At 51.7% G+C, this 14434-nt stretch overlaps 2 protein-coding genes across 2 annotated transcripts in view; both read left to right on the forward strand.

The window, feature by feature from the left end:
- The first annotated feature begins 1154 nt into the window (after nt 1–1154).
- Nucleotides 1155–2865, forward strand: GPR4 (G protein-coupled receptor 4). The gene has a single exon (XM_007458516.1). It carries the CDS (start codon nt 1589–1591, stop codon nt 2732–2734), a length of 1146 nt encoding a protein of 381 aa, XP_007458578.1. The 5' UTR covers nt 1155–1588; the 3' UTR covers nt 2735–2865.
- Nucleotides 2866–7110: 4245 nt separating this feature from the next.
- LOC103091656 (optic atrophy 3 protein) overlaps nt 7111–14434 on the forward strand; it is a 36756-nt gene continuing 29432 nt past the window's right edge. Inside the window, exon 1 of the mRNA XM_007458679.1 lies at nt 7111–7252. Within this exon, the coding sequence (XP_007458741.1) occupies nt 7111–7252 (142 nt within the window). The remainder of the gene's footprint in view (nt 7253–14434) is intronic.

Below are 14434 nucleotides of genomic sequence, written 5' to 3' on the forward strand. Positions count from 1 at the left end.
CAGGACCTTGGGCAGGTCTCTGAACCGCTCTGTGCCTCAGTTTGTCTAACAGGGGGAATAACCTTATTCCTCATAGGATTCTTGAAATTTTGAAATTCATACCCATAAAAGTGCTTAAGGGTCTGCTATGTAGTAGGACTTAATAAACTTTAGCTGTTATTATCACCACCATCATCATTATAGTCAAAAATGGGTTAGGAGCAGGAGGGATGGCTCTAGCCCGGTTCTGTCACTGCCCTGCTGTGCATCCTTGAGGCGAGTGGCGCAGCCTCTCTGGGCCCAGTGTCTCTGTCTATAACGCGATAGTTGAGACTAGTTCTCCATTTCCCACAGCATGATACGATACTTGTGCAAGTTTTACATGGTTTCTGGGAGAAAGTTTTAAAATCTGAGTTGGATCTTTATTTTTATTTTTATTTTTTTGCGCTACGCGGGCCTCTCACTGCTGTGGCCTCTCCCATTGCGGAGCACCGGCTCCGGACGCGCAGGCTCAGCTGCCATGGCTCACGGGGCCCAGTCGCTCCGCGGCACGTGGGATCTTCCCGGACCGGGGCACGAACCCGCGTCCCCTGCATCGGCAGGCGGACCCTTAACCACTGCGCCACCAGGGAAGCCCCTGGATCTTTATTTTAACATCTGTTAGGGAAAAAATATATCTGGCATCTCAAATCTGTGTTTTCAGAGATCCGTTGCTTAGAGTGGGGCTCAATTAGGCATCGTTAGGGTCCCCACGCTCTGCAACCCACTGGAGTCAGGGTAAAAGGGGTGTGGGGAGAAGGGGGTGGTCTATGACTCCTCTCACTGCAGTCTTCTTTCCCCACAGGTGCTGCAAAATCAGCTTTGAACTGTGAGGCAGGGCCACCTCATGTCAACTGCTCATCTCCCACCAGGACCGAGCTGGAGCCCCGTCATTGTCCCCTTTAAATTCCCTGTATTAGTAACCCTGCTCTGATGTAGCCCTTACTCACCTCCTTCCTGTTTCTTAAAAACCCTTCCCACATTCCCCAGACCGAGCCCTTCCTCTCTTTCATCCCTCACAGGACACCTCCTTTTCCGTAATTTTCTCCTCACTGTCTACCTTACTTATTTCCTTATTTCTTACTGGGAAATGCTAGCACCCCCAACCATCTTGCCTGTTCTTTTCAACACTCCCTAACTGTAGACTATCCTATCTCAACACTATCCCATACATTTCCACCCCACCGTTACCTCAGCATGGCCACGCTTACTTTCTACATCCTCCGCAAATCTCTCTCTCTCACCACTGCCCACTGATGCCTTCAGCTCCTCTATAAACAGCCCCCTCAGTCAATGTTGTGTGACCCCAGTACTCCTCCATTTATACTCTGATTGGGTTCATAAAACCTCCTCGACAAAGATCTTTGTGAATCCTGCCATCCCGCAGACCTCCTTCTTGTCGTAATTCTATCCCTCCCCCAACTTTTCCCTCTCAAGCTCTATCCTTCCCTGCCCAGCCTGGCACACGATTAGTGGTCAGCCTCATCTCTTCGCTGTGGACTGCCTCCCACCATGTTCCCCTGAGCCTCCGAGGAGGGGGCTCAGGGGGCCTGATGGCCTCCCGCCACCCATGGCCCCACAGCCCCCGTGGGCCAGGGGAAGCATCTCGAAAGCCTCAGTGCCGAGGATGGGCAACCGCACGTGGGAGGGCTGCCACGTGGACTCCCTCGTGGACCACCTCTTCCCACCCTCCCTCTACATCTTTGTCATCGGCGTGGGACTGCCCACCAACTGTCTGGCCCTGTGGGCCGCCTACCGCCAGGTGCGGCAACACAATGAGTTGGGTGTGTACTTGATGAACCTCAGCATCGCTGACCTGCTGTACATCTGCACGCTGCCGCTGTGGGTGGATTACTTCCTGCACCACGACAACTGGATCCACGGCCCCAGCTCCTGCAAGCTCTTCGGGTTCATCTTTTATACCAACATCTACATCAGCATCGCCTTCCTCTGCTGCATCTCCGTGGACCGCTACCTGGCCGTGGCCCACCCACTGCGGTTCACCCGCCTGCGCCGCGTCAAGACAGCCGTGGCTGTGAGCTCCGTGGTCTGGGCCACGGAGCTGGGAGCCAACTCAGCGCCCCTGTTCCACGATGAGCTCTTCCGCGACCGTTACAACCACACCTTCTGCTTTGAGAAGTTCCCCATGGAGAGCTGGGTGGCCTGGATGAACCTCTACCGGGTCTTCGTGGGCTTCCTGTTCCCGTGGGCCCTCATGCTGCTCTCCTACCGTGGCATCCTGCGGGCTGTGCGGGGCAGCGTGTCCACCGAGCGCCAGGAGAAGGCCAAGATCAAGAGGCTGGCCCTCAGCCTCATTGCCATCGTGCTGGTCTGCTTTGCGCCCTACCATGTGCTCCTGCTCTCCCGCAGCGCCGTCTACCTGCGCCACCCCTGGGACTGTGGCTTCGAGGAGCGTGTGTTCTCGGCGTACCACAGCTCACTGGCCTTCACCAGCCTCAACTGTGTGGCCGACCCCATCCTCTACTGCCTCGTCAACGAGGGCGCCCGCAGTCACGTGGCCAAGGCCCTGCACAACCTGCTCCGCTTTCTGGCCAGTGACAAACCCCAGGAGATGGCCAACGTCTCGCTCACCCTGGAGACCCCACTCACTTCCAAGAGGAACAGCGTGGCCAAGGCCATGGCAGCCAGCTGGGTGGCCGCTCAGCCCTCCCAGAGGGACCAGGTGCAGCTGAAGATGCTGCTGCCGGCACAGTGAACCCCGTGTTGTGCAGAGCCCCCACTCCTCCATACTAACCCCACCCTCCCTTCCCTCCTGGTCCGGTGTATGCAAATTGTATGCAAATGAGGCTATGCTAATTTCCATAAGCATGTAAGAAAATAGGAAAATAGTGAGGTTGATGTGTCACTGGTCAACCATCGTCCTCCACCATGACCCCCTAACAATTCAGTAGAACTGTGCCTAGCCCTGCGCTGGGTGGTGCTAGTGACCCAGCGGTGAAAAATGACAGCGCTGGCCCTGCCCTCATGGCTCCCACTCCACTGGGGGAGACAGATCTGTCCCTGGATAGTGATGACCCAGAGTGGGCAGGGCTCAGACGGGGAGCCCAGGGGCTGGGGGAACCCAAGAAGGCATCAGACCCAGTCTGGGGGTCAGAAAGTGCTTCCTAGAGGAAGGGACCAGTAGATTAACTTTCTGGAAGGTAAAGACAAAAAAGTTAGGATTACTTTCAACAAGGGGATAAAAGTCTGTGACTCACGGGGAAGGTGGAAGAAGAAACTCACCGAGTGCTGAGTGGTCACTTTTGCCTTTGGGAAGCCCCTGGTCATATAGGGGAGAGAGAGAGCAGGACAGAGCGTTTCAGAGTTTCAAGATAAACAGCATTCTCCAGGTCAGGACTGAGGAGGAGGGAGCAGAATCAAATGAAGGGCAATCAGCAAACGGGCTGGTGGAGCAGGGAGCAGGGCAGGCTTGGGAAGGGGGCTGGGGACAAGAGAAGGGTATTTATTCATTCATTCAAGGGAGATTTGTTTATACCTACTCTCTGCCCAGCCCTGTGCTGGCCGGCAGCTGGGGACAAAACGGTGACCAAGACAGCCCAGGCCCCGCCCTCACGGAGCTCACAGTAAATGAATAAAGATAAACATAACACTTGGAATCGATAAGGGTAATGGGGAAAAATAAAGCTGACTGGGGGGACAGAGAGTGATGTGGAGTCTGATCTAGATAAGGAGGTCGGGGAGGGCTCACGGAGAAGGGGGCATTTGAAAAAAGACCTGAAGGAGGAAAGGGGTCAGATGGAAGAGTGCTGCAGGCCGAGGGAACAGCAACTGCAAAACCTGGAGTAAGAGACTGCCTGCATTTGAGGGCCAGCAAGTATACACAGTGGTGTGGCGGGAACCGGGGGCGGGAGGATGTGAGGAATGGAATTGAGACAGGCCAGAGACAGGGGCCCATATTACAGAGCTTTGTGAATCCACGTGAGGACTTTGCCTTTTATTCCAAGAGAAATGGGAGCTACAGAGGGGCTCTTAGCAGAGAAGGATTGGGATTTGGCTGCTGAGTGGGGAACAGAATATGGGAAGTAAGGGCAGAAGCCAGGAGCCCAGGCAGGAGATGCTGATGGCTGGACTGGGGTCGGGGGTGGGTGGTAGTGGAGTGGGGAAGGATCCGTGTCAGCTTTGGGATTTATCTTGAAGAAATTCGATGATGGAAGAAGCTCAGGGGCCGGTGGGATTGTGTAACTCAAGCCCTTGCCCATCCTGGGAAAAGGGTGACCAGGGGACCTGAACTGGAAGGACGTCTGGGAATGATCCCAGGCCCTACTCAAAGGCCGTCACCAAAGAGGCCAAGTGATTAGCCCAGGGTCACACAGCCAGTGAGTCAACGCCGGGGCCATCCTGGGATCCCTCTCCCCTCCCTGTCTCTGCCTCTGTTCCCATGCCCCAGAGTGGCCAAGGCTGCTGTCCTGGCTGATGGTGTTCCCCTCCCTCCCCTGGCCCTCAGGGGTCAACCAGGAATGGCTGTCCTTCTAGAACTAGGCTGGAGAGCAGGAGGAAACACACAGCTCTGGACAGGCCTCACCCCTTCTGATAGGCCATCTCCCTCCCTTCCTCCCCACGGGTGTGTAACAGGCTCCAGGCTCCTGATGAGATGTGAAGATCTCCCTAAACACACACACACACACACACACCACACACACACACACAGGGGCACAAATACATCATTGCCCCAGAAGTTCGCAGAAGAGGTTCCTGGAAACCCTTCTCAGAGAAAGAAAGAGGAGGGAGGAGGGGAGTGAGAAAAAAAATGAACTTAATGAGGAAAATGGTTTTGCAGGAGGAGGGGTGGGTCACTGAGATGCAGGAAGTTGGGTCTTTGGTGTTGTGGGGAAGAGAAAAGAGGGAGGCCTGGGATCTGGGTGGAGAGGGGGGGCTGGTAGTTTTCCCACCCTATCTCACTGCTATAAAGCTACTGGGATGGAGATGTAGGGGAACAGAAGCTTTCTGAACACAGTCCCCTCAGGGAATCAGATGAAAGCCTGCATGCTACCCCTCCACCAAATGCTCATTCCCCTTCATTCAATAAATATTTATTGAGCACCTACTATGTGCCAAACATTGTTCTAGAAGCTGAGGAAACAATAGTGAATTATAAACAAAAAAGTCATGTACAAGTTTGGAAGCTTCCTAAAACCATCATGTGGAACCTCAGCGCCCCACCCCCACCCCAAGTAGGTCCTTAGGCCCCAGGCTAACACCCCCAGGGATCAGGAGAAGACTCTGGGCTGGGACTCAAGAAACCCCAGCCTCGGTTCCATCTTGATTACCTCTGGAACTCTGGATAAATCCTTGTCATCCTCTGGCTCCAGTTGGTCAGTCAGTAAAATGGCGGGGGGGGTCCCTAGTGGATGATGGACCTTGAATGGTCCCAAGCTCCTTAACATCTTTAGCCCAGAAAGGGTCCTGGGGAGAAGCTGTTTTTATGGAGTCTTGGCATTCTTAGTAATTTAGAATATCGAGGCTCACACATGTCAGTATCATCATTACAGATGGAGAAATGGAAGTCCATCAGGGCCAAGGAAGTGACAAAGGACACTCAGGGAGTCCGAGAGGATGCCAAGTAAAGCCCTGGGCCCCCCAACTCTGTGTCCTGAATGTTTGTTTCCTCCTGTACACAGCTTCTCTGTTCCTTGCACTTCCCCTCTTCCTCTGCCTCTTTGAGAATCTCTCAATTACCCATCAGCACTCCACCACCCAGAAATTTCTCTCAACCTCTTCTTGACCTTGTTTATATGATTTTGCTCCCTGCTGGGTAAGGGATGACAGTCTGGGACACTTCCTTAAACTCCTTCCTGAGCCAGCTCCCTAGGGACCCTCGCTCCCCAATGGAGGAAGTGGGGCTGCTTGAGAACGGTAGAGTTTATCAGCCAAGATGCTGGGCTATCAACCTCTGCTGGCTGAGGGAACTTGTGCCACTCTCCTGGCCCCTCTTTGGGTCTCAGTTTGTCAGTTACTTGGGAAATGGTTGGATTCTGGAGATGAAATGCGCCCTCATGCTGGAGTTAGCAATAATAATGCTAATACCTGTACAGTAATAAGGGCTGTTTATTGGGTGATTGGCACCATTCTAAGCTCTTAACATAGTTCACTATGTTTTTATATTCAAAATTTGCATGCAAGGCTTACAACAACCCAATAAGGTAAGTGTTCTTTTTTTTTTTTTAGTAAATTTATTTAGTTAGTTAGTTTTGGCTGTGCTGGGTCTTCGTTGCTGCGCAGGGGCTTTCTCTGCTTGCGGTGAGCAGGGCTACTCTTCCGTGCAGCGCCTGGGTTTCTCATTGCGGTGCCTTCTCTTGTGGAGCATGGGCCCTAGAGTGCGCGAGCTTCAGTAGTTGTGGCACACGGGCTCAGTAGTTGTGGCTCGCAGGGTCTAGAGCGCAGGCTCAGTACTTGCGGCGCACGGGCTTAGCTGCTCCGCGGCATGTGGGATCTTCCCAGCCCAGGGCTTGAACCCATATCCCCTACATTGGCAAGCAGATTCTTAACCACTGCACCACCAGGAAAGTCCCAAGGTGTAAGTGTTCTTATGATTCCCATTTTGTAGATGGGACTACTGATGCCCAGAGAGGTTAAGTCACTCGCCACACACAGCAAGTAAACAGTGGAGCTGGGTTCCCAATCCAGGTCTGTATGACTACCTGGACAGTTTCTTACGCCCAGTGAGAGCTCTAAACTGCGGGAGGGCGGGGGAAGGTGCATTTGGGACTCTTTAGCCTTAATTAGGACTAATTAAGACTCCTCCTTTGGAGATGCCACCCAGATGTGACGTCACGGAGGAGGGTGGTGACGTCAGCCAAAGCGGGCGTGGGAACCCACGCACGCTCCGCGAGCTGCCGTTTAACGGCACCACCCTCTGACACTTAACTTTCGCCGTATATTTGCATATTCATCGGAACGGACGTCGGAGCGTCAGCGTTGACGTGGTGTCGTCACGGAGCGCCCCTGCAGTTCCCAATAGGGCGTACGCACGTACGTAGGCACGCACAGCGACGAGCGGGCGGGGGAGAAGGGAGAGATCGGAGGCGCCCCTCCCAGTCAGCAAGGTTGCGCGTGCCCCTTGCAACCGCCAAGATGGTGGTGGGCGCGTTCCCTATGGCGAAGCTGCTATACCTGGGCATCCGGCAGGTCAGCAAGCCGCTTGCCAACCGCATTAAGGAAGCCGCCCGCCGAAGCGAGTTCTTCAAGACCTATATCTGCCTCCCGCCTGCTCAGCGTGAGTCTGACCCCACGTCCCTCCAACCTTCCCATTCTCTAACCGCTTTCAGGTGGTTGCTCAGGAGATGGACTTCTGTTCACGACCAATCACAGCCCGAACCGGCAAAGTCTTTCAGCCACTAGGGAGGGTCCCTGGGAGAGGGGCATGCGGGTAGCCCAATAGTAAGAAAGGGCATGGGGTTAAGGGCGGGGCACGGCGACCGCGCTTGAGTTGGGAATACTAGCCAATAGAGGAAAAGAGCGCGTGGAGACTGACGTCTAGACGGACCAGTGATGTGGGGAATGGGAGTGATTTGGGCGGGGCATTCCAGGGCTGAGAGGAGCCGGGGGAGACCGGAGCTCCGGTCGTTTGACCAAGTGGGGTCGTTTGCCAGACCATCCCTGGGAGGGTTCGCTCTGAAGACCACCTCGTGCCTCAGTTTCCCTCCCGTCCTGGGAGTTGAGAGGTGCTTATGTATCATCCGTTTAGGACATTCATTGGTTTGCCCCAGTTGTACTTCGGGAAATAGGCCTGGGTAGAGGCGTGGCTCGGGGCGAAGTCTGGGGTCTGGGTGCGTGACCTGGGAATCTGGCTAAAGGAGTAATTTTAACTAGAGTGAACATTTGTCCATCTATTCATTAACCCACTCATACTCCGTATTTGTTCGTCCATTCATTCAGTAGACAGACCATGCTGGCTTTTTCTGGGCTGGGAGACACATTTATGACCCATCACTGTCACCCCAGAGTGGTCAGAACGGTGTGAACTCCAGAGCTCAGAAAGACCTCCTGACCCGGGGGCGTGGGGTCAGGAAGGCTGTCTAGACGAGGGCTGCCTGAGCTGAGATCTGAAGGGCATAGTAAACATTCAAAATATGAGCTACTGTCAAAAGGCGATCTATGCGCTATGGGCCTGTGGGAGCACAAAGTATGGAAATTTAACGTAATTTGCTGGGTCAGGGAACCACCAGTAATCCATTTGTTACTTCATTTAGTTAGTGTTTACTGAGCGTCTGCTTTGTACCTGGCCTTGTGCTGGGCAGTGATGGTGAAACAGCAGGAACAAAGCTAGCCCCAGTCTCTGCCCCCAAGGAACTCACAGTCAGGTGGGGACAGACCCATCCTTCAAGGTGACAACCCAGGGTGGGCAGAGCTTGCATGGGGGATCCCACTGGACGCCTGACCTGACATGGGGTTCAGGGAGGGCTTCCTGGCAGAGGAGACCTCTGGGCTGGGAACTGAAGGGTGAGGAGAGTCTCACCAGACAACATGGGGACAGGGATGATGTTGAGGGCGAGGGAGGAGCGTGCGCAAAGGCCAGATGGTTAGAGGGGGCACACTTTTTTTCCTTATAAGTTTGGATGCTTAAAATTTGCTTTCCAGGGCTTGGAATTCTTGGTCTTTTGGTGTTTGGTCGGTCCTCTGCTAGAGTTGCAGATCTTAGAATGGAGAAGTGTTGGATTACAGTTACTGAAGTGCTTCCATATAAGCTGTCTCATTTGACCCTCACACTCTTTTTTGTCCCCGTGTCAGGGAGGGGAAATGACTTCCCCCAGTTTATAGAAGAGAAAACTGAAGCCTGAGAGCAGAGGGGAATTGCTGAGGTCACACGTGGAGTTAGTGCCAGAGGCAGACTCAAATCCTGCATTCGGGATTCCCAGAGCTGGTTCCTGTTTCCTGCCTCTGTCTTTCTCCCAAGCACTGTGATGTGTCTCAGCGTTGTGGTTTAGAAAGTGGCTGCTTGAGTCAGACTGACATGGGTTCCAATCTGGCACACACACACACACACACACACACACACACACACGCACGCACACCGTCCCCTTCTCAGCCAGGTGATTTTGGGCAGGTCACTAACCCCTCTGAGCTTCAGTTTCCTCCTCGGTACAGTGAGTATTATATAATAGTGGCATTTAATGGGCACTCACTTTGTGCCAGGCAGTCTGCTGAGAACTTCACAGCATTAAGTCCTCACCAATTATTATGAGGTAGGCACTGTTATTATTCCTATTTTGTGTATATGCTACATATGCATTTATGCTATAAATAATACCTCATCATGTTGTTGTGAGGAGTAATGGATGTAAAGTGATAGGTCAGTGCACGGCACTGAGTTGTGGCTGTTGTGTAGATGTTATGGATACAGCTGAGAAGAAAAAGTAAAAAATTTTGTCTTCAGGGGACCTTGCGTTCTTGGCGTGGGGGGAAGCCAGACAATAAAGAAAACAGTTAAAATGTAAAGTTAGATATTAGATAGCACTAATTGCTCTGGAGAAAACATCAGGAGGAGGAGTATCTGGGGGACGGTTGTGAAGTTTAGATAGGATTACCAGGGAGACCTCACTGAAAATATGAGGAGAGGAGGGAGCACGCAATGCGGGTATCTGGGGGAGGAGCTTTCTAGCCCAAAGTTTCCACAGGTGCGAAGACCCTGAGGTGAGTGTGCGCCTGGCCTGTTTGATGAGCATCGAGGAAGCCAGTGTGGCTGAACAGTGAGACTGAGTGGAGACTGCGGGCCGAGAAGGTGGTGGGAAGGGGGCAGATCGTGCAGGGCCTGTGGGCCACCACAAATGCTTTGGCTTTACTCTGAGTGAATGGGACTCGCTGGAGGGTCTGAGCAGAGGAGGGGTGGGATCTGAGTTCGATTTTAATAGGATCCTTTTAGCAATCATAGGGTGAGCGTGGATGCAGAGAAGACATGACTACAGTAGTCCAGGTGGGAGGTGAGTGGGGAGGAGGGGTCAGATCCCAGAGACAGTTTTTTCCCCAACTACTTTTTTTTAAAATTTCAAACCCTGGGGCCTCCCTGGTGGTGCAGTGGTTGAGAGTCCGCCTGCCGATGCAGGGGACGCGGGTTCGTGCCCCGGTCCGGGAGGATACCACATGCCGCGGAGCGGCTGGGCCCGTGAGCCATGGCTGCTGAGCCTGCGCGTCTGGAACCTGTGCTCCACAACGGGAGAGGCCACAGCAGTGAGAGGCCTGAGTACTGCAAAAAGAAAAAAAAAAAAAAGTTTCAAACCCTGAGAAAAGTTGAAAGAAAGAATGGTATGGTCATCAGGTATATGCCCTTCAACACCTAGTTCATCTCTTATTAGTCTTCAGCAGATCTGCTTGGTCTTCACCACCATGTATGTATGTGTGTATGAATGTATACACACAATCTTTTTTTTTTTCTGAACAATTTGAAAATAAGTTTTGGACATGCTTCTAAACTCCTAAATACTTCAGTCTGTATCTTCTAAGAACAAAGGCATTCTGTATGACACAGAACCAATGTCACACCTGAGAAATTTAACATTGATAATAATACTGATGACAATATTGTTTAATATACAGCTCATATCTAATATATAGCTCATATTCTGGTCCCCAAAATGTCCTTTTAGCTGTTTATTATTATTATTTTTAACCTAGGGTCAGCTCAAGGATCATGCACTGCATTTGATAATCATGCCTCTTTAGTGTCCTTTAATCTACAGCAGGCTGGGCAATCTGGCTCACTGCCTGTCTTTGTAAATAAAGTTTTATTGGAACACAGCCCTGCCCATTCATTGTACATTGTCTGTGGATGCAGAGTCGGGTTTCTATGGCCCACAAATCTAAAATATTTGCTCTGTAGACCGTAACAGAAAAAGGTTGCTGGCCCTCCTCTATAACAGTATCCTTGTCCTTTCTTGTTTTTTGTGACATTGACATTGGAAAGGGTCCAAGCCAGTTGTCCCATAGTGTCCCGCAATCTGGAGTTTTCTGATTCCTTCCTCTGATTTGATTCACGTTGAGCATATTTGGCAGGAACACCACAGAACACCTAAGGACATCACCTCAGGGGGCTCCTGATGTCTGTTTGTTCCGTCATTTGTGGCGGTAACTTGGATCCCTTGGTTAAGGTGGTGACTGCTAAAAGAACCTTTCCTTTTCCCCTTAGTAATGAATAAGCAGTAGATTTGTTTGAAAGGTAGTGGCGGCAGGATTTCCTGTGGATTGGGTGTGACAGGCAGACTGGGGGAGGGGCAGGCCGGACAGAAAGTACCAGGGGCTCAGTGGGGGACAGGTTTGGTTGGAGATGCTTTTCGACGTTGGTATGCCCTGACTTCTCATATTCACACTTTTTATTTTTAATTAATTAATTTATTTAAACATTTTTATTTTATTTTTGGCTGCATTGGGTCTTTGTTGCTGTGCGCGGGCTTTCTCTAGTTGTGGCGAGCGCGGGCTACTCTTCGTTGCAGTGGGCAGGCCTCTCATTGCGGTGGCTTCTCCTGTTGAGGAGCAGCATGGGCTCTAGGCACGCAGGCTTCAGCAGTTGTGGCATGTGGGGTCAGTAGTTGTGGCTCATGGGCTCTAGAGCGCAGGCTCAGTAGTTGTGTTCCTCCGCAGCATGTGGGATCTTCCTGGACCAGGGCTCGAACCCATGTCTCCTGCATTGGCAGGCGGATTCTTAACCACTGTGCCACCAGAGAATTCCCTGGCTAAGGTTCTTTTGACACAGTAGGGTAGGCCTAGCTGTCGGTCTCCTCACAATAGGGGCCGGAGGGGTAGGTGTTTCTGCCTGGGAAAGAACAGTAAATGCAAGAAGCATAAATCATCGATGATGCACTGTGTCGGGGAGACAAAGATCTTTTTCAACAAAGGTTTCTGGGGGAGAGAAAATAAAAGAGGTTGGTGATGCCAGGAAGGTTGGGGCCACTCATGCAAAGTGCACTGCTGATGCTGCCAGGGGGACTGTGGGAGGTCTCTGGGCAGTGGGAAAATTCCAGTGGTTTCCGCTTATTCCTTTGGAGAACACTGGTCATTTTTCCAGTTTGCTACTCTGGTAGGCAGAATGATGGCCCCCCAAAGATGCCCACATCTTAATCCCAGGAACCTGTTGAATGTGTTGCCTTACACAACAAAGGGGACGTTACAGATGTGATTGACTCAGATATTTGGTGATGGGGAGAGTAGCCCGGATTATTCAGGTGGGTCCAGTGTAATCACAAGGGTCCTTATAGGTGAAAGAGGGAGACAGGAAAGGGACCGATTTGAAGCTGCTACCCTGCTGGCCTTGAAGATAGAGGAGGGACTGTGAGCTCAGGAATGCAGGCGGCCTCTAGAAGCTGGAAAAGGCAAGGAAACAAATTCTCCCCTAGAGCCTCCAGAAAGGAACTCTCGCCTGCTGACACCTAGAGTTTAGGCTAGTGAGAACCGTTTTGGACTCCTGACCTCTGTAATGTAGAGAATAACTGTGTGTTGTTTTAAGCCACTGCCATTTGTGGTCATTTATTACAGAAGCAATAGGAAACTAATATGCCACACAGTTCATTCAGGCTGCTGGGATAATTTTTTCAGAAGAGTTTAGCTCTGTGGTCATTCTTACAAGTTTTGGCTTTGGAGTTGGTTTCAGTTTTGCTACAAAGCAATCTGACCTACAGTTTAAGGACTTTACACAGTGACCATTTTTCTTGGCTTGACTGGGCTAGCTGGGCCTCTGCCAGTCTTGCTTGGTAGTCTCTCAGGGGGTTTCAGTCAGAGGGTGGCTGGGCCTGGAGTCATCAGGAGGCTCTACTGGGATCTTGGAATGGCCAGTTCCTTCTCTCCGTCTCAGTGTTGTCTCAGGACCTCTGTTCTCCACGTGGTCTCGCCTCTCGTGGTCACTCAGGGCCCCCAGGAGCTAGATTTCCATGAGGGAAGAAGCAGAAGCTGCAGGCCTTTTAAGGGCAGGGCCTGGATCCACACAGCATCACTTCCAGCACACGCTATTGGTCCAAGCAGCTCTGGCACAGACCAGAGTGAGTGTGAGAGGGGACCGCACAGGGCGTGATGCAGACAGTCACCAAAGCCAGAGTAGACACTCTTGGCTTGGCATCTTGGAGCCACTAATGAGCTGTGTGACTTTGGGCAAGCAGCTCGACCTCTCTGAGACTCCAAATCCATGTTCATCAAATGAGGGTGATGATAGAACTCACCTCCCAGGATTCTTGTGGGGATCCAAGAGCCAGTGGATATCAAGGCCTGGCCCAGAGCGTGTGCATCTGGTCTTTAGTGCTGGCTGTGATAATCTGTTCTTAGCATATGTGGGCATTACTGTCCAGAGGCTGAAAACCCTGCTTCCAGATAAAGGCGTCCTGCACTCAGCTTTCTGCTTTGCCATTTGCTGTGCGTCCCGCGCGAGTCACCCCGCCTTTCTGTACCTCGGTTCCCTCCTCTGCACAGTATAGCACTCACCTCATAGGTCTGATGGGAGGGTCTGTTGCGTGCGTGAGTACCCTCAGCGCAGGCCTGGCACGTTCTAAGTTCAGTGACTTAAAGTGAACTCAGTAACTTAGTGGGGCGGAGTGGTCAAGAGCCCGGCCTCTGGAGCTGAGATGCCTGCGTGTTAATCCCAGTTCTGCCATTTTCTATGTGGCACCGGGGCAGTTTTTTTTTTTTTAATTAATTAATTTATTTTTGGCTGCATTGGGTCTTTGTTGCTGTGTGCGGGCTTTCTTTAGTTGTGGTGAGCTGGGGCTACTCTTCGTTGTGGTGTGCGGGCTTCTCATTGCGGTGGCTTCTGTTGTTGTGGAGCACAGGTTCTAGGCATGTGGGCTCCAGAGCGCAGGCTCAGTAGTTGCAGTAGTTGTGGTGTACAGGCTTAGTTGCTCCGCGGCATGTGGGATCTTCCTGGACCAGGGCTCAAACCCGTGTCGCCTGCATTGGCAGGAGGATTCTTAACCACTGCGCCACCAGGGAAGTCCCTTCCGGGGCAAGTTATTTAACTTCTCTGGTTAAATTGTATCTGTAAATTATATCACTATAACTCATATTCCATGAGTTAATATATCCATAAAGCATTAAACAGTGCCTGGCTCTTAAGTGCTGCATAATTGTGCAGTTTGTTGAATGTGTAGAGATGTCAGGCACCATTATTATTTTGATCATCATCGTCCTCTTAATACTAAACTTTCTGGTGCGTTCTTTCTCTGGTGGCCTGTTGCAGCCAAGCAGTCAGTACTTCAGGCCTCTAGGTGGCGTTGGTCCCTCTTCCTCAGTCGCACCTCACAGGCTTGCCACAAGCAGAAGGGTCTGGGATCTCCCATGAACATTTCTGACTAGCATGGGGCAATTATTTTGTTTGTCTGGTCAGAAGCTGGGATTGGAGTAAAGAAAAGCGAGAAAGTCAAAGAGAGAGAGGGCAGTGTGGCTGAGTAGAGAGCCTCCTATGACCTAATGCTTCCTAAAATAT

The sequence above is a fragment of the Lipotes vexillifer genome, unplaced genomic scaffold (genome assembly GCF_000442215.2).
Source record: "Lipotes vexillifer unplaced genomic scaffold, Lipotes_vexillifer_v1.1 scaffold371, whole genome shotgun sequence".
In the NCBI taxonomy this organism is placed as follows: domain Eukaryota; kingdom Metazoa; phylum Chordata; class Mammalia; order Artiodactyla; family Lipotidae; genus Lipotes; species Lipotes vexillifer.